The sequence below is a fragment of the Apiospora marii genome (assembly GCF_038362585.1).
Source record: "Apiospora marii strain CBS 49790 chromosome Unknown utg000011l_segment0_segment0, whole genome shotgun sequence".
NCBI lineage: Eukaryota > Fungi > Ascomycota > Sordariomycetes > Amphisphaeriales > Apiosporaceae > Apiospora > Apiospora marii.
The window spans coordinates 2,044,121-2,065,616 of NW_027117382.1; the positions used below are offsets into that span (position 1 = coordinate 2,044,121).

A 21,496-nucleotide genomic window follows, 5' to 3' on the forward strand; every position below is an offset into this window, starting at 1 on the left:
CTTGCCCAAGTAAACATCACCAACATCTACAAAACTAATACTGCTACATAACTTGGAGATACGTTTCTCTGCGTTAGCCCAAACCCATACCGCAAGCCACTGAGCAGGCAAGGATACAGAGTCTGGTTTCCCAGGTGGTACCAAGACGAGTCATCGCCATGCGGGGAGGTGCAGAACCGATTTCACCACCCGTGCAGTCCGTCCTCGTGCCAAAAAGCCTCGATACCACGCGCCCCTAGACACTCGCGAACGCAGCCTTGGAAGATGGAGTTACTAATGACCGAGGTCCGTTAACTCACCCCTCCATCACTGTTTGCAGCAGCGACCCCCCGTACGTTACCGCAAAGGGGAAGGTCCGACAGACGGTCATCGCGATAGGCAACTCAGGCATGCAGCCTAAAAGCGGTTTGCATGCCCTCAGCCTAGGCTCTTTGACACTCGGGAGTACACCCTCGGCACATCAACCCAACCTCCTCGGTGGGCGTCAGCGCCGCCACTGCGGTGAAGCAGCGACCCCCCGCGCGTTACCGCTTGGGAGAAGGAAAGGAAAGGAATAAAAGAAGAAGGGGAAATCGAATAAAAAAGAAGTCGAAGTCTGTCGTCGTGCCAGACACTTTGAAGCTCACCCATCCGCACGTTGCCGCTTGGAAGGACGAGTCCGTCATCACACCAACCCTAGGAAGGTGAAGGATGTGGAAGGAAAGAAAAAGAGGAAGGGAATTTGCAGAGGAGGACGGTTTTAAAGAAACGCGCCTGGGGGGATGTGGGTCCCCAAGAGGCGTATACAGAACTAGAACACACAATACAGCACCTACATGAAACAATCACAGCAGACGCGTTAGGTATTATGGAGACCCGTAGAGGGCCAAGGTAGGTACCTATGTAGGTAAACGCAGTATGAATCAGTGCTGGGTTACACACTGGGCGGTTTGTGTACTTGTAGCAGTTCCTCCCAGCTATGAACCAAAAAGATAGATTACGGTACTAGCTTTCTGGAAATTGATACCATGCTGAGGTGACACCACAAGCCTTCAACATATCAAGCTATCTCTGATCTCGTTGGGGGTACTGTGTTAGTATATTGATGCAAGTTTTCATCCCGTTGGATTGTCGCTACACTGCCATCGTCAAGCTACAGTGATATGATGAGAGCAGCCATGAGACGATCTGCAATGAATGAACACTCGGCCGTACCTCGTGGTACAGTTATCTTCCATCTCCAGCATGAAATATCTGACAGCCAGTAAACGAGTCCTTGCCATGGAAGAAACTGGTCCAACAATTTCCAAGTAATATCATGCCATATCTATACCAAGTCACACCTGCGGAATATGTTAGGTAGAATCGCAGTAGATTTATGGGATGGCCTGAGTTTCGTTTGCTTTTGTCCCAGACCTAACCGCATTGATCAAATTTGGCAGCATGACTTAGACAGGAGCCCATGAGAGGCCGTCGGGATCAAACTCAGCCAATACCCAGGCCACGTATTACGGATAACATTGCGCTCGTCAACTTCTCCAAATCCAATAGCATGAATCACAAATACAGTGAACATAATTAATTTTGGAGTGCTATTGTCTAGAGTGATATAATCGAACTGTTAACATCGTGAAGTCCTTTGTCGGGGGAGGATGCCGCAACTCTTTTGGTTGTAGCAGACGTAATCAACGCTAGAAACGAGTGGGACATATGGTCACAATTTGAGAGTCACCAGAGGTGCTGACATTCGACTTACGAATCCATTAGGCAACCAAATCAGGCCAGGAAAATGTCGCTGCGTGGCACGGGCGCAGGATCACGTCCAAACAGCTGGGTCTAATACCACTGGTGAAGTTTTCATCAGGATCTTACCGACAAAATGGGACGTTCCGCTTGCTGCGTAATTGTTATGTGATTGGGTCGAAGAATATTGCTCCATTTTGCGAGGCTCTCGCTCAAAGGCAACAAATAGGGGGGTTAGCTCGGGACTGCCGGCAGTGCGGTTGCGGACTAGTGCCGTGGACCGTTAATCATGAGAATGTTCCAACCCCGGCTACTCACCCAGGTAATCAGGCCATCTATATGCAGGGCGTGGTGGAGGGCGAGCTTCTTTTGCAAGGGTCTTCCGTCTTCCCCGGGTCTCGCGTATTGAGTTTGCTGCCCAGTTGGGTTCGTTAATTGCGTACGGAAAGTTCACCCTATGGAGGCGAATACGAGGCAACGAAGAGTTAGATGAGACATGGATTGAAGATGTTGGCAATTATAGACTGAGTGTACCATTGTGGAGTTGCCACAGGTCTCAGGCGCTTCTGGTTGACAAATGCATTTTGTGGCAATCTGTTGACTAGCATGCTACGACTTTGCGGTATCCTGACATGTTTATACGACGAAGGACTCACTTAAAAAGGGCGATCAAGTTGAAGTTTTACAACTGGCCTGTGAAAAATATATTCATTGGGAGCTAGAAGCATCTAAGGTCTCCCGTAGATGCGTCCAAAGTAGATCAAGAAAAGCTCCCCTCCTAGGAGAGGATCAGAACTTTTTAGTTACCAAATATCATATTACAGTGGGCTAGAAATCCATAGGGCGGAACACAATTAGAAGCTGCACAGCGTATACGCCTGGCACGCGTCGCTTTTGCCGGATAACAAATTTGCGAATCATTAAAACGCGTTCGGATTGCCGCGACTGGCGCCCGCAGCATGCTGGAAGCGGCCGTTAGGATAGTCGATCTGACTGTGATCGCTGTGCTCGGTGCGCTCGAGGCCGTTAGGACTGCCCGTGATGCTGCTCTGCTCGATCTCGCGGGTAACGTGGATCATGCGTCGCGTGGACTCGTGATCATCGTTGTCGACCGAGTTGTTTTCCGTCGTATTATCTTTGCCGACATCGTCTTCCGCGACCTTGTGGTCGCGGAACCGGTGGTTACCCGCGCTGGGGTGGGTGCTGTGTTGCGAGTTTTCCAGCTTGTACCCCTTGTTCCGCCGTCCTCCGCCGATGGTGACGAGGGTGACGTCGTTCGAGCGGCCCGGAATCGCGGAGCCGACGTTGTTGGACGATTTGGCCTGGGACGGGTTGAGGCTGGGGAAGAGGCGGCGCAGCATGGGCAGGGAGCCGGCGATGAGGCCCAGGTCGCACTCGAGGACCGTCAGCAGCACGATCTTGCCGATGGTGTAGATCTGCTCCGACTTGGCGGTGTAGGCCCAGGTGTAGCTGATGCGGATGGTGGTGGCGACGGAGGCGAAGACACCGAGCGACAAAATGGCCATGGTGAGGTACTTGACCTTGTCTGGCATCTGCAGGTGGCGTAGAAGCAGGATCGGGGTCAGGGCGGTGGCCAGGTCGGTGAAGATATTGACGGCAGAGACAAAGTACGACACCTGCAGAATCACCTTCTGGCCCGACTTGCAGTCGCCGATGCCCGTCCACGCGGCGGACACGGGCTTGCACTGGAAAATGGCCACCGGCCACGAGATCTGCCAGGTGGCCCAAGTCAGACCGAACAGCGTCCAGAGGATGATCTTGTATTCCTTCCTGTTGGCAAGCCGAAGCATGGTCACAATAATACTCGACTTGATCAGTGCGCCGTCCAGCACGTAGATGAACTGCCAGATGATGGTCCACAACGAGATCTTCTGCCCCATACCCGCCGTGAGCTCGTAGTCGTGCGCCCCCATGCCGTAGGTCGCGAGAACGATGACCGAGGCGTTGTGTCCAAGGTTGAGAATCTGTGCCCACGGAGCGACGGGTGCATGTGTCAGTATTACGATTGAGATGCAGAATCACGGGGAAGGCCGAAGCAGTAACAAAAGGGGGGCTACTCACCCAACCGGCGAGCATCATCCAGTCATCTACGGCAAGTGCATTGTAAATACTGCGCACGTATAGACGTCCTGCGACGGCGGCGCTGGCCAGGACGGTCATCACGATTGTCACCACCATCAGCGACCGCCCCAGTCCCTCGGGCGCGATGGGGTCGGCCGCCATGCTGGTGTTGTCTCTGACCGTCATGGCCACGAATAGAAGGGATTAGAAAAGAGCAAAAAGACAGTACGCAACAAGAAATAGTATGGAACCTTCAAGGCCTAGAAGCCGCTAATACCTCCACAGGCAACGATGGGTCACAGTTGCATGTGTGAGAGGGCAGGGTGAGTTGAGGGTGGAAACGAAACAAACAACGAGTGTGACAAGAGTGGGCATCAATCCGCATTCTTAACCATTTGCATAGTAGGAAGAGCTCATCGATCTGATGTGAGGCCACAAGCAATTCATGGTTTAGGGAAAACACGCATCTTGCTTGAACTGCTGTTTTGGAATCTTAGAGTTTTTCTTTGCAGGGGAGAATTACCACCTTACAAGTATTACAAGCGAGTAGTAATAAGAAGATGCAGTAGCAGAGGCAGGCTCTGGTCAATGCATCCTGCCGCATCCTAGCGTCGTACTTTTTAGACATGGGGTCCCCATTGTAGCCATCGGATTCGGCCACTGGGAGACGAGGAACCGTCTCCTGGGCCCATTGTAAGGCGTTCCGGAAAAGGCTCCCGCGATTCCCGTTGTAGAACACGATGCTAGGGCCAATGGGAGTTGGTCTGGGCCCTTTGTCAGCTTGTGTCATGCCACCATCGACGGCACGACGAGCGAAATGACAGGAGACCCCATTGGTGTTTCGTGCATTGGCCGGGGCCGCTCTTCATTGGCGGGATTGCGACCATTGCGACGATCTTAACCCGATTTTTCATCCGGCCGAGACTCGGGAAGGTCTTTGAATAACGGGTAGCTCAAAATGAACCAAAACTTCTTCGATACAGCGTGCCATCCAGTTGGGTATTATCTCGGGATGATAAACTATCCCAGGCTTGTGGAATATAGGTATCATCATCACGTTCACGCATCTCGCGTCTCGTGATAGAAAAGACTTTTCCGCGGGGAAATGGGCAGACCACTAGTTGCGTCTTACCTGCTGCGCCGTATGCTAACTGGTCTACAATCGTGAGAACTGGGAAAGAGCATGGCATTGCTTGGCAGGGGCAAGAAGCTTTCGCCTACACTTGCCAAAACGTTGCATCGCAGGCGGGAAGTCACGTAATGATATTTCTGATGTGGTCACTTCACTTCATCCCCATGTTTGCTTGTCAACTCGATAGAAAAAGGAGTCAGATAATCGGGCGTCGGAATCCTCGGCTGTCGCTGTGTTTTCCAGACCCTTGATGTGGTGTGGTGGTATCGGGGCCACGGCTCCACCTCACGTGCAGGACATCATCTCAATGCAGGCAAGCTGTTGCAAAGCTATTACTGTCTTTGGGCGTCTGGTAAACTCTTGCCTGGGTTCAAATTGGTGAACGATGCATTCTCGGTTTCCTACCCCGATGAAGTGATTCAGGCGAGCCAACAGCGCGTTCTTATCCCCTTGGCTGCGAATGCGCTGCCCTTCACCAAAAAATGCGTACTGTACGGACCAGGGATATTCTAGTACGATCGGAATGACGTTTAAAACGTGCATTGCACTTGTTCCGGCACATCATTGGTCAAGCTGACCCTGCTACGGTACGCACGGGCTTGTTGATCATTTTTGGAAAGTATTGTACGGAGGGCAGCGCATTCGCAGCCAAGGGGATACCCAAATGTGAGCCCCTACACCGACGCTGCCTATTGGGGCGCATCTGCTACAGTCTCCATAACCGTTGCCCCTCATTTTCTTCAAATGGGCAAGCTTCTGGGCAAGTGGTACATAGTCAGCAAGACCATTAACCTTGCATCCGGAGGAACATGCTTGTGGGTCCTCTTCATTCCGGAAGAACATCCCTGGACCATCACCATATTCGCGACTCGCTGTCGTATGAGGGCAGCACCTACTCGCGATGCTTACGCACCGTTGATAGCAGTGCCCGGCAATTCCCAGCCCTTACACCAAGCACCACCGTTGCTATTCTCCTGCAGCAGCCAGTAAGCACCCAATCTAATTTGCCAACGATGACCACCGAGGTCCAGTGTTTCAAGGGTTGGGTTGCACCGCAGCGACTAACGATCTTCAGAGTCGTTATCTCCTTCCACGTGGCCTTGGAGGCACAGTCAGCGCGGGAGGTCTATATAAGACCACCGATACCTACTGCCAAGCCCGGTGCTCGGGCGAAAACCTTTTACACCCGAACTCTCCTACCGGCACGAAAAGAAAGGACGCAGACGCAACACCATGGCCGGCACAGAAGCAAAGCAACCTGGAGAGGTTCTCCCCACTCTGCCTGAGCACATCACCCCCAAATGGCTGAGCTCCAAACTCAACCAAAAGGTCAAGGCGATCACGAACACAAGCAACATCTGGGGTACGGCCAGCAAGCTCTTCTACTCCATCACGTACGAGGACGAAGGCGATGGCAGCGATAGGCCGACCGACATCTGCATCAAGGGCGTCTTCGACCCTAAGATGATCGCGGCCCAGCCGTGGACGGTCAGTCTGGCCCAGCGCGAGGCCGAGTTCTTCTCGCAGATCGCGCCGCAGGTGGACCACATGATCTTTCCCAAGGGCTGGTGGTCGGGCGTCGGCGAGTCGCAGGGCATCGCCATTATGAACGACCTGAACAAGGAGGGTTGCTCCTTCGCGGCCGAGGTCGCCTCATACCCCGTCGCGAAGATCATGAACGGAGTCGAGCAACTGGCAGGTCTGCATGCGAAGTACTGGGGCCAGAGTCAGGAAGACCATCCATGTAAGCAATCAGTCATCTTCTTGTTTTCTTGGTTTGATATCCTCACTTTTCTGTCGCCTCTCGCCCGTGAGGGGGTTTCTTGTTTTACGTCTCCCAGCTCACGCTAATGCAACGCCTCGACAGGGATCTGGAATAACTACGACCCAGCCATGACCTTCATGGTGCGGTCGTGGGACGAGGTCGTACGGCTGCCCGGTCGCCCCAAGCTGCCCGAGTACCTGATGGACGGCAAGCGCTGCAACGAGGCCTTGGACCGCTACTACGCCGAGCGCAACCCGCGATTCCGGACGCTGCTGCACGGCGACACGCACATCGGCAACATCTACTTCACGGCGACGGGAGAGATCGGGTTCCTGGACTGGTCGGCGTTCCACTTTGGCTCGTGCTTCCACGACATCGTCTACCACATGACGGCTATGCTGAGCATCGAGGACCGCCGCGCGCACGAGATGGAGATCCTGGACCACTACCTCGCGACCCTGCACAAGCTGGGCGGGCCCAAGTTTGACCGCCACAACGACCCTGAGGTCATGATCGAGTACCGCCGCTCCTTCATGACCAACGTCATCTGGCTGATCTGCCCCGACGGCCTGCAGACCAAGGAGCGTATCGCATCGCTTTGCGAGCGGACGGTGGCCACCTACGACGACCACAAGGTCATCGATGTCATTCTCGACCAACCGAAGCCGGCCGCCAAGGCCTGAGCTAGCGGGTTTGTGGACGCCTTTGCAAAAGAGTGCAGGCCGAGAGGCGCATGTAGCAATCAGCACAATATTGAACAAATAGAAGAAAACCCCAATCACCGTGATTGTTATTTCCGAAAACTGTCGGATTGTCAAAAGAAAGTGCGACACATGGCACATGGCGCACATCGGCTGGTCCTGCAGAAAGCCCCTGGGTGCCGCTGGGTTGGGACGTGCCAACTGCATGACAGGGGTAATTCGGTGCTCGTCCCAACCCGTACGTGCCACAACAGTGCAGTCGGGCAATAATCAAGCACTGCTTATCTCTCTGAATCAGAACTTTAATTCTTCCTACTCGGTCAAGTCGGTGGCAATATCAGCGTACTCTGCAACTCAAGTTCCAGAATACACGATACGACGCTGCCTGTCAGTCAATTCGGGAATGCAATTCGGGCCAGAAGCTCGGGGCAGCCCGACCGCTTGGTTTGGCACTTACTACGGAGTAAGTACTATGGGGCAAGAACCGCAATCCACCGAACAACTTGCTTGGGGACAAGATCTTCCCTACATATGCCATGCCTTGCTTGCGCCCTCTCCACATCACCTTCCCCTTTTCTCGACGGCTTGCATATCTGGCCTGCTCAACCAGATGAAATTGCAACTTTAAAAGAGACGGCGGTGGCACCTACCCCGCTGCCTGCAGCGCCTATGCCCCCTGTCCCTCGCATGAGACGCGGAACTCGGGAACTTCTTTGCACATGCATTGTCATTGTCTCGAGCATGCAGGCATTCCGCCAAGTGAAGCAGCAAGGCAGGTGGGGTGTACGTAAGGTGCACAGAGTGTGATTCTACGCGCCTCTCGTGTGCCTGCTGCACCTAGTGCAACTGTCATCCGATAGATGATCCATGCTGTTACCGCTAGTGGCCTAACCCGACCCCGAGGGTTCAGTCCGTGCCTGGTTCGGATCGGAGCCTGCTGATCAATATGAGAGAAGGCGTCGACTCAAGGAACGGCCAACGGCGCGACCCCATGCCTAGGCGGGCATTGGTACCCGAAATCCGAGACCGGGTGGGGGGATGCTCCCTGCACATCATCAGAGTGGACTTGAGTCAGTCATCGGAAGGTTTCGCCCCTGCTACTCGATGCCCAAACGAACAATAATACAGGACTGATATTGCATACTATTCAGCCAGACCTTCAGGTTTCTATTCTGATTCAGCACAACGTAGCATCGGTTACTGAGCCGAGTTTGACCTGCCGGCGAGTTGGTTCTTGGGCTGGAGCGGCTGCAGTTCACGATGCGTGGCATACGCACACTAGACCGCCTCGTCTCAGGCCCCCGGACAATGCGATCACATTCTGGGGTTTTCATAACGGACATCCACATGGTGCATTACAGTTGTGCATTGCCCCCAGATAGGGCACAACTAGTATACCGCTGCTACGAGTGTAGGGATAGGCCCGGCGGAGAACGCTGATGGGAGACTACATACTGACACCATCACAACCCGTCTCACCAAGAGCGAGGCTTCCCTGTGTTGCGCCCAGTGTAGAATCCACATCGTCCATGTACCCAGTCCAAGTTGTCACACTGACTTGGCGCAGAACTTGGCATGCGGTGGATAAATAGGCGGCTACCACGGCCAGCAACTATATACCTGCCATGATGGATTCTGGATCTTGGTCGCTCGCTGTCGTTTGCTTGCTAATCCCTTACATGCTGATCTACTGCGGTGATCCCTTGCTGCCGCCTCATTGCCATTGGTTCTGTTCGTTTGGTCCCCTGCTATTGGTTCCATGCCATCGGGAGCTGGTTTTCGGTTCCTCGCCTATAGATACCTATATATTATTCTTCGCCCGTTTGTGGAAGCTTCTCCTTGCTCTTCAACATGTTACACTGCTTCTTGCTAAAGGTTACAAACTTTCAGTCAACATGGTGCCGAAACTCTCCGAGGTAAGGGCTCTTCCCACCAGTTCCTGGGCTCCCCCGTCGTTTCTGTAGCGTCACAACCTCTGCTCCCTTGCTCTGGTTTACTGATAAGCAACTACACAGGCCGATAACGCTAGGATCCGAGATACCCTGTCGTACTTTGTGCACGGGGTCACTGGAGGCCGCAGCATAGACGAAGATGCCCTAACGGTGACTAGCATCGACGCCGTCCGCGCGGAAGTGGTGTCGCGACTGGCGGCGAGCAGCCTCGGGGCCCACATGGACGTCATCACGGCCAAGAACCAGCTCAACTACTCGTGCTTCGTGGCCGTCGACTTCGCCAACGCCCAGGGGTTCGAGTACCAGGTCGTCTACGCCCTGCTGACCCTCATGTTCTTCCACGCCGAGGACATCCTCGAGGACAAGCCCGACGTGATCCGCCACCTGCAGCGCAACCTGGCCACGGGCCGGCCCTTCGGCGACCCCCTGCTCGACTGGTTCGCCCGCGAGCTCGCCCCGCAGCTCTGGGACCACTTCGACCCCCTCGTCGCCAACATGATCCTCGTCGCCTGCTACGACTTCGTCAACGGCATCGGCGTCGAGCACTCCACCCGCGACGCCGCCGTCCACGACCAGGCGCCCCGGTTTCCGGACTGGCTGCGCTTCAAGACGGGGCTGTCGCCCATGTATGCCCTGCTGGCCCTGGCGCGGCACGACGACCGGTCCCGCAAGCACGCCGATGGCTTCGGCCGCTACGTGCAGGCTATTCCGGACGTCATCGTCTTCACCAACATCGTCAATGACGTCATCTCCTTCTACAAGGAGCTTCTGGCGGGCGAGAAGGGCAACTACATCGACATGCGCGCCGAGAAGGACGGCGTCGACGTCATCACGGCCCAGCGCATCCTCGCCGAGGAGGGCATCGCCGTCTACCAGCGTGTCATGGCCACGCTGAGCGATTCGCCCGAGTACCAGGCCAACTTCGTGGCGTACGCTCGGGGCATCACGCACTTCCACACCTCGTCGCCGCGGTATCGCATGCGGGAGCTGTTTGAGAGCCGGCCGGTACAGAACGGGCTGAACGGGCACAATGGTCTGAGCGGGCGCAATGTTATAAGCGCACACATCTGAAAAGCGATCTCCAATAGAGCCATACAGAAAATCGATATAAAACTCAACTATAGACATATTACTACCTGAGATCACATCTGATATCAAACATGCTGTGAGTGCTTGAAGGGTGGGATCATCGACCGAAATTTAATGTCAAAAGGCACGATGCTCAATAACAAGCCAACGCGTAAGAACAATATTTCCTGATTGGCTGGATATTTTTCATCCTTGCAAAAGGAAGAAGAATCTTCCGAGGAAGTTGGTGTAGCAGTTCCCTCCCAATCATGGAGTGATGAACGAGAACCTGATGCGGGGTCACGTCAGTCCATCCGCAGACATTGATCTCGCGTTTCCATCGATTTCTTCCCCCAGTGCATGTCTATAACGCGTGGCGTTGATTTGGTTCAAGCATGGATCCCCTATCGGCTTTCGGTCTGGCGACTAATATCCTCACATTCGTGGAATTCAGTAGCAAAATTGTGACAGACTCCCGTGCGATCTACAAGTCTGCAGAGGGTGCCAGTGACAATAACCGTGCCTTGGAAACCATTGCAACTCAGATCACAGAAAAGACTAGCCAATTGGTTTCGTCGCCTACTTATCCGAAGGAGCTCCAAGTGCTTTGCGGCGAATGCAACAAGGTAGCGACCGACCTTCTCGCTGCGATCAAGAAGCTGAAAGCCAGGGGCAAGAATAACAGATGGGAGTGTTTCAAAGTCGCACTCAGAGAAACATGGGGCCAGGGCAAGATCGAGAGTCTAGAGAAGAGGTTACAACAGTTGCAAAAGCAGCTGACCATACATATGCAGTTTCTTCTGCTGTAAGTTGATGGGCTAATGAAACAGGCCAGCCAAGAGGCAAAAGACTGACCAGGACTATAGAGACAAGCAGTCTTCTGTAAGCCAGGAAATCGCTAGGATGGGTCAAGTGAACCAAAATCTTGATATGGAAACCAACCGTCGACTGGCTGGCTTGGAGATGAACGTTGTCCAGATTCTAAGTGCTCTCAAGTCTCATCCGGAAACCTTTGTGGAGCAGTCAGAGATACTCACGGCCACCGCCGGGGACTATAGTGCGGAAGTGAAGTCCACTGATTGGAACCAAAGAATCATCCAAAGTCTATACTACCCGCGGTTCCAGTCACGTCATGATGCCATCCCTACTGCACATGCCAAAACTTTCGAGTGGACCTTGAGCGATACCCCGGCCGAGGAACAAACGTCAAGCAGGTTTATTGAATGGCTTCGTTCAAAGAACGGAACCTTCTTCGTCCAAGGTAAAGCTGGTTCGGGTAAATCGACCTTGATGAAATTTCTATGGCATCACCCTACGACACGGGAGAACCTGAAGGCTTGGGGTGGGGAGAACAAACTCTTGCTAGCGAGTTACTTTTTCTGGTCTGCTGGTGACGAGCTTCAGAAGTCCGAAGAAGGGCTTATCCGAGCACTGCTGTTCGAGATATTCAGGGTCTCCCCGCACCTAATCAACATCATCAGAACGGATCAAGAGACCACATCAATCCTGGACCGCGCCCCACACGAAATAAAGTGGACAAGAACCTCGCTCTTGAAGGTGTTTGACGTCGTTCTCCAGCAGAAGTTTGAAGCGAAGGTATGCTTCTTCATCGATGGACTAGATGAATACAAAGGCAATACGCAAAGTCTTATCGGTCTTATCCAAAGGCTCGCTTCGTACCCTAGTACCAAGGTCTGCGTATCGAGTCGACCTTGGGCCGAGTTCAGGCATGCATTTGGGGAAGACGCCAATGCGAACTGGCACATCAAACTGGAGGACCTGACCAAAGACGACATACGCCGATATGTGAACGACAAATTGAACGCAGATGCTCAATTTAGCAAGCTCCGTGAAAGCAACGCCGGGTATTCCGATGTAGCCAAACAAGTCATGCTGAGAGCACATGGCGTATTTCTTTGGGTAATGTTGGTTGTCCGGTCATTGCTGCAAGGGGCCGCTTATGATGACAGTCTAGCGGACATGCGCCGCCGCCTCAACGCAATACCCGACGACTTGAATAAACTATTTGAGCAGATGCTCCATGATATACCAAGCTTCTACCGGTCGCAGTCAGCCATGACTTTCAAGATTGCAATCGCAACCCAGAAGCCATTGCCGCTGGTCGTTCATGGATACGCAGATGAGATTCACCACGACCCTGGATCTGCAGTAGCTGCCCCGACCAAGCAATTGGAGGCCGCGGTGCTACAGGAGATGATTAGGCAAGTCCCTAACAGGCTCGATGCCAGATGCAAGGGGCTCCTAGAAGTTGTGAAATGCAGTTCTCCGAGCGCTTACTATGCTTACGAGGTGGACTTCCTGCACAGAACGGTGCGAGATTACCTCGCCGAGTCACAACAAACCACAAGAATCCTCGACAAGGACCTTGAAGGTGATTTTGATGCATCCATACTCCTCTGCCATGCATCTCTAGCAAATTTCAAGAGAGCTTGGCCTAGAACCCATCAAAACAGAGTCGGAGTTGAAGAATACGGGGCGATTGATTTACTCCATGAGTTCATGCACTACGCCAAACAGCTACAAGACCGCCACGGCCATACTCGACTAGTCGAGAATGTACTCAACGAAGCAAAGAAGGTGTTATCTTCTCTTAATGCTAAGAGTGGTGCAGTACAATTCGATGGTACAACCATACAAGCTGGACTTGAATCCTACTTTGACCAACAACTATCCAGTGCTACTCGAAGGAAACAAACCTTAGCCAAATGGACAACGGGATTGCTCGCATACGCGCTTTTCGATCAAAGACGGACATCATTTGGACATCAACTAACAGCGTCGATCGTCAACTCTCTTTTGAGACATGGCGCAAACCCAAACCACCGCCCTAAAAACGGTATTACCACACTTTGGGGGAGTTTCATTGAACAATTTTTCGTCCCCACGCGATCAGAGGGTATTGAAGGAGAGATATTTGCAGTTATTGGCGATCTTATTGTTTATGGAGCCGATCTAGACATTGTAATTGGTGGTGGCCATACCCCGAGAAAGGTGATCGTGGACACATTAATGAGAGAGCAGGTTTATTGCTCGACAGGGCACCAAGACTTTCAACTGCGCGGAATGCATTCCGGAGACGCGCACAGCAGTGGAAAAGCCAAGTGCTTGGAAGACGTTGACTCTATCACACTCCAAATTCAAACTTACACTACCTACAGTATCAAATCTGTGTAGAGCTGGTCTGCGTGGCTCAGTTCTAGGTGGTAATATGGATTTGGGCATCAGATCTTTACCTCTGCCGGGCCAGTCTGCAGACTACTCCGACGCCCAACATCACCACGGCTCTGACCTCTATTGCGCCAAGCCACCATTACGACCGGTTGCTCCACTTCAGCATCATCATTACGGACTGCCTTACATAGTCGGTGCCCCTATTCTTGCTTGTACGGATAGAGTAATGAATTCGAATTTATTATTACCGAGAAGACATGACCCCTGACTTGCAAGCACTGCGCTGGACTGTTGGAGTGAATACATCTGGACGGGTATAGCTTTCAATTTAGTCTGCCGTGGTAGTCCATCATTACAACACATGCTGTTGGAAATTTCGGGCTGCTAAGTATAGAGGCCGCGATATGACCATGTCTTTGTCCCCATCCAATATACCTCGCAAATATCAACCGTCGGCTACATGATATTTTCCCCTATGTTACAGTTAATAGACAGGGTCATCCACTTAGACATTAAAGCCACTCCGATTGCTGAGAGCCTGGGGGGTCCCTCAGTTTCGCATCGCCAACTCGACCTCACTCTCATGCATCGGATGGAAGTTCCGAGAATCGCCCGAATCTTTGCGGCTGGCTATTTTAGAGGATGATCGCCACCTCGAAGACAAGGACGAGGGGATTGACAAGGCGTGATTGATGGCGGGTCGTAGCATGGGACCACAAGCCGCGATGATGCCGACTTCAATCTCAACCAGGTTCCAGATAGACAGGCCTGTGATAACGACTGTTTCCAGTTATCAGATCAGGTTTCTGCTGAACGCACGCGACGGAAGGAAAAACTTACTGATCCCATCATCGGTGTAGAGCCCCAGGCTAGAACGAATGTAGATGTAGGCCTTCGCCACCGATGCTCCCACAGACCTGCCCGTTCTGTTCAGTACAAATGTCACCCAGGGGGTTCGGTTGGACAAGACTCACAACGCCCCAACGAGGAAGGCAGAGATGGCAAGCAGCTTCTTCTGTAGATCCATCTGCAGTCCCATTATGATGGGAATGGGGATAATCAGCGTCACAAAATCCGTGACGATGTCTGTCCCCACCATGGCATAGCCGCTGCTGATGGCACTGCCACAGTGTTCCAGATATCCGGTAGGGCTGAAGACAGCGGTAAGGTGAGTTCCGCACTCGAGGAGACCTGCTAAGACGAAAGCGGTGGTCCATCCTACGATCACGACCATCCAGACAATGAGGAAGCGCCGGAGAACCCAGTTGCTGGACAGTTTCGCGAACATCTGCCAGTAAAGGAAGCAGATTGACAGCTTGATGAGTCCGAGTGCAACTATGCCTAGCAAGAGGTACGCGAGCTGGATCTGAGGATGGAGAGGGGCGGCATGAGCGAAACTCGCGAGCAAGAAGCGGCTCGGTTATCAGATGTAGGATACTCACATGCTTCGTACGGTTGATCTGACCGGTCACGGCCGTTGGGTCCAGCAGTGTCGCGCCGACTCGATATCCAAGCGATTTGATGGCTACGCCGTATATCTCCAGCGCGACCAAGCCAGTGCCAAAGATCCAGCCAAGGAGAATGAGCCAGTCACTGGCCAGAATCGACTTTCTCTCCCGGAACTTCAGACCAAAACGCAAAGAGAGACATACCACTGTCAATAGCCATAGTACAATGCTGGCTGCAATCAGTCCTGCTGGATTATCATACATTTTGATTATCCACGAGATAGAAAGGATAGGGAGACTGCGGTGATTTGCTATGGTGACAGATGCGTGGACTGTTGGGCAAGTAAAGAAAAAAAAATCGATGTATTGCCGAGTCCTTGAAGCCAACACAGTTGAATAGTCATGGCCCACGGGGTTTCTTTTTGGTCCGTAAGGCTCGAAAGCGTCATGCCCTACAGAGAAGGGCGAGACTATCAAGTGGTTGTCGAAGAGGGTTGCCAAATTGTGGCAACACCAAAGCACAGATTCTAGTTTGTGTCACACGATGAGCCAACCGGCTCGGCGGTGGGTAAGCTTTCGGTAAGAGCCCGTTTCCGATGGGCGGTTGTGCTCATGCAGTCAGCTTACTACCAGGCTCTGCTTCAATATTGACTTTCTGTACTGCCGATCCCTACCTAAACTAATTCACCCGGAGTAATATGCAGTAATGAATGCTGCGGCCGCATCGATCAGCGGCATACTTGCCATGTTGATAGGGCAAGTTGGAACAATGTTCCGTCTGATCTAGATACGACCCCGACCGGAACAGAGGGGTCATCTGGTATTGGTCAACTGTACGCACGCACTATGGCATTGCCACGTAATATGAAGTCTGGATATTGTCAGACCCAGATAATGTATAGTAACATTCCGGTAATACTCTCTAGTTGGTTACATCCTCTTCAAACATGCCCGCAGGCGGTCCAACAGCATCGTCAAGACTTGCAGCTCTTTCGGACATCCACCCGTGGAGCGCATCCCAGTCTACACAGGCATGAGGCTGCGGGACTCTCACAGCCGGTTTGTATCTACTATGCGGCGTCCACTCGAGCGTATAGACGCTCACGTCAGCTTGGCACAAGACGGACTGGCGGAGAGACTCCAGACAGTGATCCACGTGCATGAACAGCTCATCCCAAGCCTGCTCTCCCTCGCCGTAGTAGTACTCTGGATGCAAGTACTGTTTGATGCGTTTCTGGCGTTTCATCGTTAGTCGTTGGGCTACCCAAGGGCATAGCTGACAGTTGTCGACGAGCAAAGACATACCACGCAGTGTAATGAATGAGAGATTCCTAGCCCGCCTACAAATCCGCCATTCTTGTGCTCAATGGAGGTCGCATTGTTGGCCAGCAGGAGCTCCTCGCTGGAGAGAAGAATGGCCGTAGCGGAAAGCAGATCATGCCATGCTTCATCCATCTCCGGGCGAGGCTGGCCCAAGAACTTGGGAGTATCGGGATCCCCTGTGAACCACTTGTTGACATACGACATCGGTGCTGGTGCTGGATTATGTTGATGTCAGAATACTGAAAAGGCTGAGATATTTCATATACACACAGTATGGCTCAATGACACCTGGTTTGAGAGGCGGGCATTTCCACGTGGAAAGCGTGTATACGAAACCCGTGGTAAGGATGGCCAAAACGGCGAGAGAGGATACGAGAAGGACATAGAACCTCTGTCGCCATTTGGATTCGATGGAAACCAGCGAAGCTCCTGTTTCTTCGCTTCCATTCTCGTCTTCAAACCCGACGGGGTGGTATTGGTGTTTTTCAGCGGCACGTAGAGGCATCTCTAGTGTAGATGGCGTTGAGGCTGGAATTCAATTCAATGCGAGATAGGACGTTGGTGAAGGCTTCTCAAATGCTGGAATAGCAAGGAAGTGCCGCTAAAAGCTTCTGGTAATTATGTAGTAGAGGTTTGGGGCGGATTCCGGTGCGGGATCGGAAATGGAGGTCTGATGTGGTGTGCGGCGGGTGCTTGGTAGATCTCATGCCATGGTTCAACATGCATGTCAGCGTAATATGCTCACTTCGGTACCCAGGGTCTATCACACCGGTCTTCTGTGCGGCATGCTTTTCCGGCATCTCTTTTCGCCCGAGGTTGCAGCATCATTGATGTCTCAGAAGGGGAAGGGGGAGGGGGAAGCTCTCCGGCTCTGCTCGGGGTACATAATTCACTGCTGGCCCGTCGTCGGCAGATTCCACCAGGTATCGAAATTATCTCTCAATTCGACCAACTTGCACGATACGATATCCCAGATTCACTCATTGTGTGAATTCCCTCACTATGAAACTCCTGACCGTCCTCATGTTCGCTGCCTCGGCACTGAGTGCACCGATGGCCACCATAAACACAGGTAATGAAGACATTCTGTCACTTCTTGTGTTGCTCAATCCTGAGGAATTGTACTGAAAACAAACCGATGAAGTAGGCAAGCGAGATGGCTTGACCGAGTTTGATACAGACCTTTGCGTGCTCAGGAGAGAAGAGGCGAAGCGAAGTGGCGTGGCTGGGGTGGGAATCAACAACTGCGATTTCTAAGACCTACAGTAGGATGAGGCTCTCTTCCTCCAATGGGTCCAACCTAGGTGACGGTGGGGTCTGGTCGGATCTGAGGTGATACAAGGCAGCCAATTCCGCTGGGTCGGTTGGGCCGGATAAGTCGTAATTACAGTGCATCGGGCTGGTCAGGAAAGATGATTCGTCATACAGTGTACCAGTTGTGATAGGAACTCAATTAGTGCTTACTTGAATCAAGCTCTCTATCAGTGTCTCAGTCGTCTTGGCTCCATGTTGGTTCCCGTGTCTGCTGCACCTCTCTCCAATAATGTCGTGTTGCATAGACGGATGACGTTGCATGGGCGGGGTTACGTTACTGCCTTGCGAGCCGAGCCTTACTCTTCTTTCAAAGACCCTGGCCAGAACCCTGGACCGTCTCTGAAGACTTGTTTGCTCTCAACGCAAGGGGGCGGAAGCATCGAGCACTCTACCACCCCCCACCGATTCTCTCTTTCGACGAGCAGAAACCCCCCAAACCTTTCTCTCGTCAATCATCCCATACCAAGCAACCCGTTGTTGATCCGACACATTTACGAGATGTTGAGAGTTCTTCGCTGTGCGGCAGCACTCTGGGTACTGGCCTCCTGTACCAGCGCAAAGCCCAAAGATCCCGTCGTTACAGTGGGCGAACTAGGTGTGCAATATCGTGGCCTGCTAAGGGAGTCGGTCGAAGAGTTCAACAGCGTCAAATTCGCCGAGGATACATCGGGATCCCGGCGCTTCGCCCCTCCAGAACCCTACGTGCCCCCCAAAGGAGGCGAAATTGACGCCACTGCTCCCGCCCCGGCATGTCCCCAAATCCGGGATCCCCTCCCCCCCTTCTTTGGCGCGACCCCGGACCAAAGTGAGGATTGTCTCTACCTCCGTATTACCCGACCTGCGGGAACCAAGCCGGATGATAAGCTCCCGGTCGTCGTCCATGTCATGGGCGGTGGCGTCATCAAGGGTCACTCACAAGAAGCCATGTACGACCCGGTGCACCTCGTGACGCATTCGTCACAGATCGGCCAGCCCGTCATTCACGTAGTTCTTAACTACCGTGTTACTATCTTCGGCTTCGCGCGTCTGCCGGTGCTAAAAGAGCAGAAGTCACTGAACGCCGGTATGCGCGACCAGCGCGCCGGCTTCCAATGGGTCAAGGACCATATCGCGGCGTTTGGTGGCGATCGGGACAGGGTCACGTCTTTCGGTCTCAGCTCGGGCGGCACATTTACATCCTTACAGTTGATGGCGTACGGAGGCTCGCGGGGTGTGCCATTCGATCGCGCCTGGTGTATGTCCGGTCCCCCGGGCACGGCGCTAAACATGACGTCGGACGCAACAGAACTACATACTCGTGCCGTCGCGCAGACCTTAGGCTGTAACCCGTCCAGCGATGATGACTCGGCAATCTTGCGGTGTCTCCGCGCCGTGCCCATGGACAAGCTGACCGAAACAGCTATGGGGTACGCGATGCAGAACCACCCGCCGGCCGGGCTGTTTACTTTCATCCCGTCCGTGGACGGCGACTTTTTGCCCGAACGGCAGTCGGCGCTTTACAAGGCCGGCCGGTTCGTTCAGGTCCCTATAGTATACGGCTGGACGCACGACGACGGCGCGACGAACGCGGGACCGGCCACTGGCTTCCAGACCGAGGCCGACATCAAAACCGCGATCCGTGGCTTCGCCCACGCGCTGACAGATGATGACTACACCGAGCTCTTTGCGCTCTACTCGGCCTCGGACTTCAACGCTGAGGTGCACAACTACGAGGCGCGGAAAGCCGCGGCCGACCCCACGGTCTCGGTGCACTACTTCCGCGCGGCGCGCATCCTGCGGGACCTGCTCTTCACGTGCTCGTCGCTCGACTTCGCGTCGGAGATCAGCAAGCGCTCGGATCCGTCTGCCGTCCGCCTGTACGATCTAAACCAGAGCACGGTGACGCCGCTGCTCCAAGCCGCGGGCATGCCTTGGCTCAGCGGCGCCGTGCACGGCAGCGATACAGACTACCTGTACAACAACATGTTTCCGCGGGAGACGCTGTCGGAAGCGGACCTCAAGGTTTCAGACTCGCTGCTCGCCGCTTTTATCAACTTTGCGTACGCGGCTGACCCGAACGGAGATGGAGCGGGTGATGCTCAGTCTTGGCCGGAGGCATTCCCATTGATGAAGAATGGCGACTCCTCCCAGTCAAGGCCCGCAGTCAACGTGCAGCTCATTGGCGGCCCGTGGGGTACAGGAAACTGCCACTTGACGGCAGATAGCGGTGCTGGGGAGGGGTCCTTCGCCGCCGAGCAGATGGACATGCAGCATCCCATGGTAGATAGTACCAAGTACAGAGAAATGGGCGGTGACGGACGTCTTCAGCAAGGTCAACGCGAGCTGGAGCGGGACAGGTTGCAAGAGCGATGTGGATTCATTAACACGCTGGCCGAGAAGCTTGGTCACTAGGCAGTGAGGAATACGCACGGTAACCTACTAATACTGGTGCTCAGTACGACTGTCGGCAAAGGATGTACGTAGATTCTACTGGCTGCAGCGTTAACAGCCATGGAAGAGACTCTTCAAGGATAGCAGAAAGTAGTTGGGATTAATTATGGTGCCCTCTATTACGTGGTATCATGTCCGATGGCTGGACGCGATACTTCCAAAACGGATAGTGAATCAAATCATGAATCAATCGTCATTTTCTCATATTTGCTGCTTGCTTAATCGCTTAGTATGAATAACACCACACAAGCACACGATCGAAACCGACCTCACAAGCAGGACGACAAACTTCATGCATCCTAAGTTTAGGCTCGGTAGAGGCACTGATTATGCGCAGAACCCTCTTTTTTCGGCCACCAAGGCAAGTCCAAATTCATAGCTTGGCATCACCCTGAATCACATCCTTCAAGAACTTCAACCCCTCCACCGCGAACCGCACCATATTCGCCTCCCGATCATTCCCCAGCCCCGTCTCGACCTCGCGCGTAAAGCAGCCCTTATCGCACTCGACCGCCAACGCCACGTACCCCGGCGTCCGGTTCCGCGTCTCCCCGCCCGTGGGCCCGGCCGTGCCGCTCTCGGCGAGGCAGTACGTGATGTCGGTCCCCTTGAGCTTCTGCTCGTCGTCCTCGCCCTCCCCCAAATCGGCGCGGACGTGGCGCGCGAGCCCCGCCACGATGTCGGGCGTGGGCCCCGCGTACGACTTGAGGCTGTCGCGGGTCCAGCCCGCGTACCGCAGGCGCGACGCCAGCGTGTACAGCGTCAGGCCGCCGCGGTAGTAGCTCGAGGCCCCCGGCGCCGAGATGAGCGACGCCGAGATGAGGCCGCCGGCTGCGGTCTCGGCGACGGCGACGGACTCGCCGCGCGACTTGAGAAGATCTGTGACTTCGGCGAGGACGGCGCGGATCTCCTCGGGCGGGAAGATGCCGGAAGGCGCGGAAGTGGAGGAAGTCATATTAACGTTGTATTATTCGTGCGATGGGGTCGTGAGATAGCCAAGAAAATGCCGTGAGTGGGGTCGAACCAGTTGAAAACCAATGTTGATTTGATGTCAATACTTTGAAACAGGGCCGTGGTGCGGATGAGAATCGCTTATTAGAAGACGACGAAGGATGGGGGGTAAAGTTGTACTAGAAGGTAACACAGCAGATGCGAATCGAGTTTCCCTGCTTGTGACGTGAACGATGTCACTAGTGGAGCTTCTGAAATTTGGTATGTCAACTTAAGCATTGTCCCGGCCATACCCGGGAACCCTGACAGAAAAGTCCAGGATTCTGAATTATCCTTGGGGACTCCAAATGGTATTTGGCATGTTAGTGGGGGTTTCTCCAGCTCTTTGGCTGCTTCCAATGAGCAGTCTAACGGGT

General features: G+C 53.6%; 9 protein-coding genes across 9 annotated transcripts; 5 read left to right on the forward strand and 4 right to left on the reverse strand.

The window, feature by feature from the left end:
- Positions 1-2,642: 2,642 nt before the first annotated feature.
- PG985_013731 (integral membrane protein PTH11) lies at positions 2,643-3,990 on the reverse strand (the record flags this gene model as incomplete). Its single annotated transcript, XM_066833497.1, has 2 exons — positions 2,643-3,707; positions 3,805-3,990. The coding sequence occupies 2 exons, from the start codon at positions 3,988-3,990 to the stop codon at positions 2,643-2,645; spliced, it is 1,251 nt and encodes a 416-aa protein (XP_066678237.1).
- A 2,179-nt stretch (positions 3,991-6,169) lies between these two features.
- PG985_013732 (uncharacterized protein) lies at positions 6,170-7,384 on the forward strand (the record flags this gene model as incomplete). The annotated part of the gene is made up of 2 exons (XM_066833498.1): positions 6,170-6,680; positions 6,804-7,384. 2 exons carry the CDS (start codon positions 6,170-6,172, stop codon positions 7,382-7,384), a joined length of 1,092 nt encoding a protein of 363 aa, XP_066678238.1.
- A 1,913-nt stretch (positions 7,385-9,297) lies between these two features.
- PG985_013733 (uncharacterized protein) lies at positions 9,298-10,425 on the forward strand (the record flags this gene model as incomplete). Its single annotated transcript, XM_066833499.1, has 2 exons — positions 9,298-9,318; positions 9,418-10,425. The coding sequence occupies 2 exons, from the start codon at positions 9,298-9,300 to the stop codon at positions 10,423-10,425; spliced, it is 1,029 nt and encodes a 342-aa protein (XP_066678239.1).
- Positions 10,426-10,817: 392 nt separating this feature from the next.
- PG985_013734 (uncharacterized protein) lies at positions 10,818-13,617 on the forward strand (the record flags this gene model as incomplete). The annotated part of the gene is made up of 2 exons (XM_066833500.1): positions 10,818-11,227; positions 11,289-13,617. 2 exons carry the CDS (start codon positions 10,818-10,820, stop codon positions 13,615-13,617), a joined length of 2,739 nt encoding a protein of 912 aa, XP_066678240.1.
- Positions 13,618-14,164: 547 nt separating this feature from the next.
- PG985_013735 (uncharacterized protein) lies at positions 14,165-15,326 on the reverse strand (the record flags this gene model as incomplete). Its single annotated transcript, XM_066833501.1, has 4 exons — positions 14,165-14,394; positions 14,455-14,531; positions 14,589-14,980; positions 15,057-15,326. The coding sequence occupies 4 exons, from the start codon at positions 15,324-15,326 to the stop codon at positions 14,165-14,167; spliced, it is 969 nt and encodes a 322-aa protein (XP_066678241.1).
- A 658-nt stretch (positions 15,327-15,984) lies between these two features.
- PG985_013736 (uncharacterized protein) lies at positions 15,985-16,890 on the reverse strand (the record flags this gene model as incomplete). The annotated part of the gene is made up of 3 exons (XM_066833502.1): positions 15,985-16,296; positions 16,368-16,600; positions 16,656-16,890. 3 exons carry the CDS (start codon positions 16,888-16,890, stop codon positions 15,985-15,987), a joined length of 780 nt encoding a protein of 259 aa, XP_066678242.1.
- Positions 16,891-17,387: 497 nt separating this feature from the next.
- Positions 17,388-17,642, forward strand: PG985_013737 (uncharacterized protein; the record flags this gene model as incomplete). The annotated part of the gene is made up of 2 exons (XM_066833503.1): positions 17,388-17,457; positions 17,533-17,642. The coding sequence occupies 2 exons, from the start codon at positions 17,388-17,390 to the stop codon at positions 17,640-17,642; spliced, it is 180 nt and encodes a 59-aa protein (XP_066678243.1).
- Positions 17,643-18,197: 555 nt separating this feature from the next.
- PG985_013738 (lipase) lies at positions 18,198-20,090 on the forward strand (the record flags this gene model as incomplete). Its single annotated transcript, XM_066833504.1, has 1 exon — positions 18,198-20,090. The coding sequence occupies one exon, from the start codon at positions 18,198-18,200 to the stop codon at positions 20,088-20,090; it is 1,893 nt and encodes a 630-aa protein (XP_066678244.1).
- A 412-nt stretch (positions 20,091-20,502) lies between these two features.
- On the reverse strand, positions 20,503-21,084 carry PG985_013739 (competence/damage-inducible protein-like protein cinA; the record flags this gene model as incomplete). The annotated part of the gene is made up of 1 exon (XM_066833505.1): positions 20,503-21,084. One exon carries the CDS (start codon positions 21,082-21,084, stop codon positions 20,503-20,505), a length of 582 nt encoding a protein of 193 aa, XP_066678245.1.
- Positions 21,085-21,496: the final 412 nt, after the last annotated feature.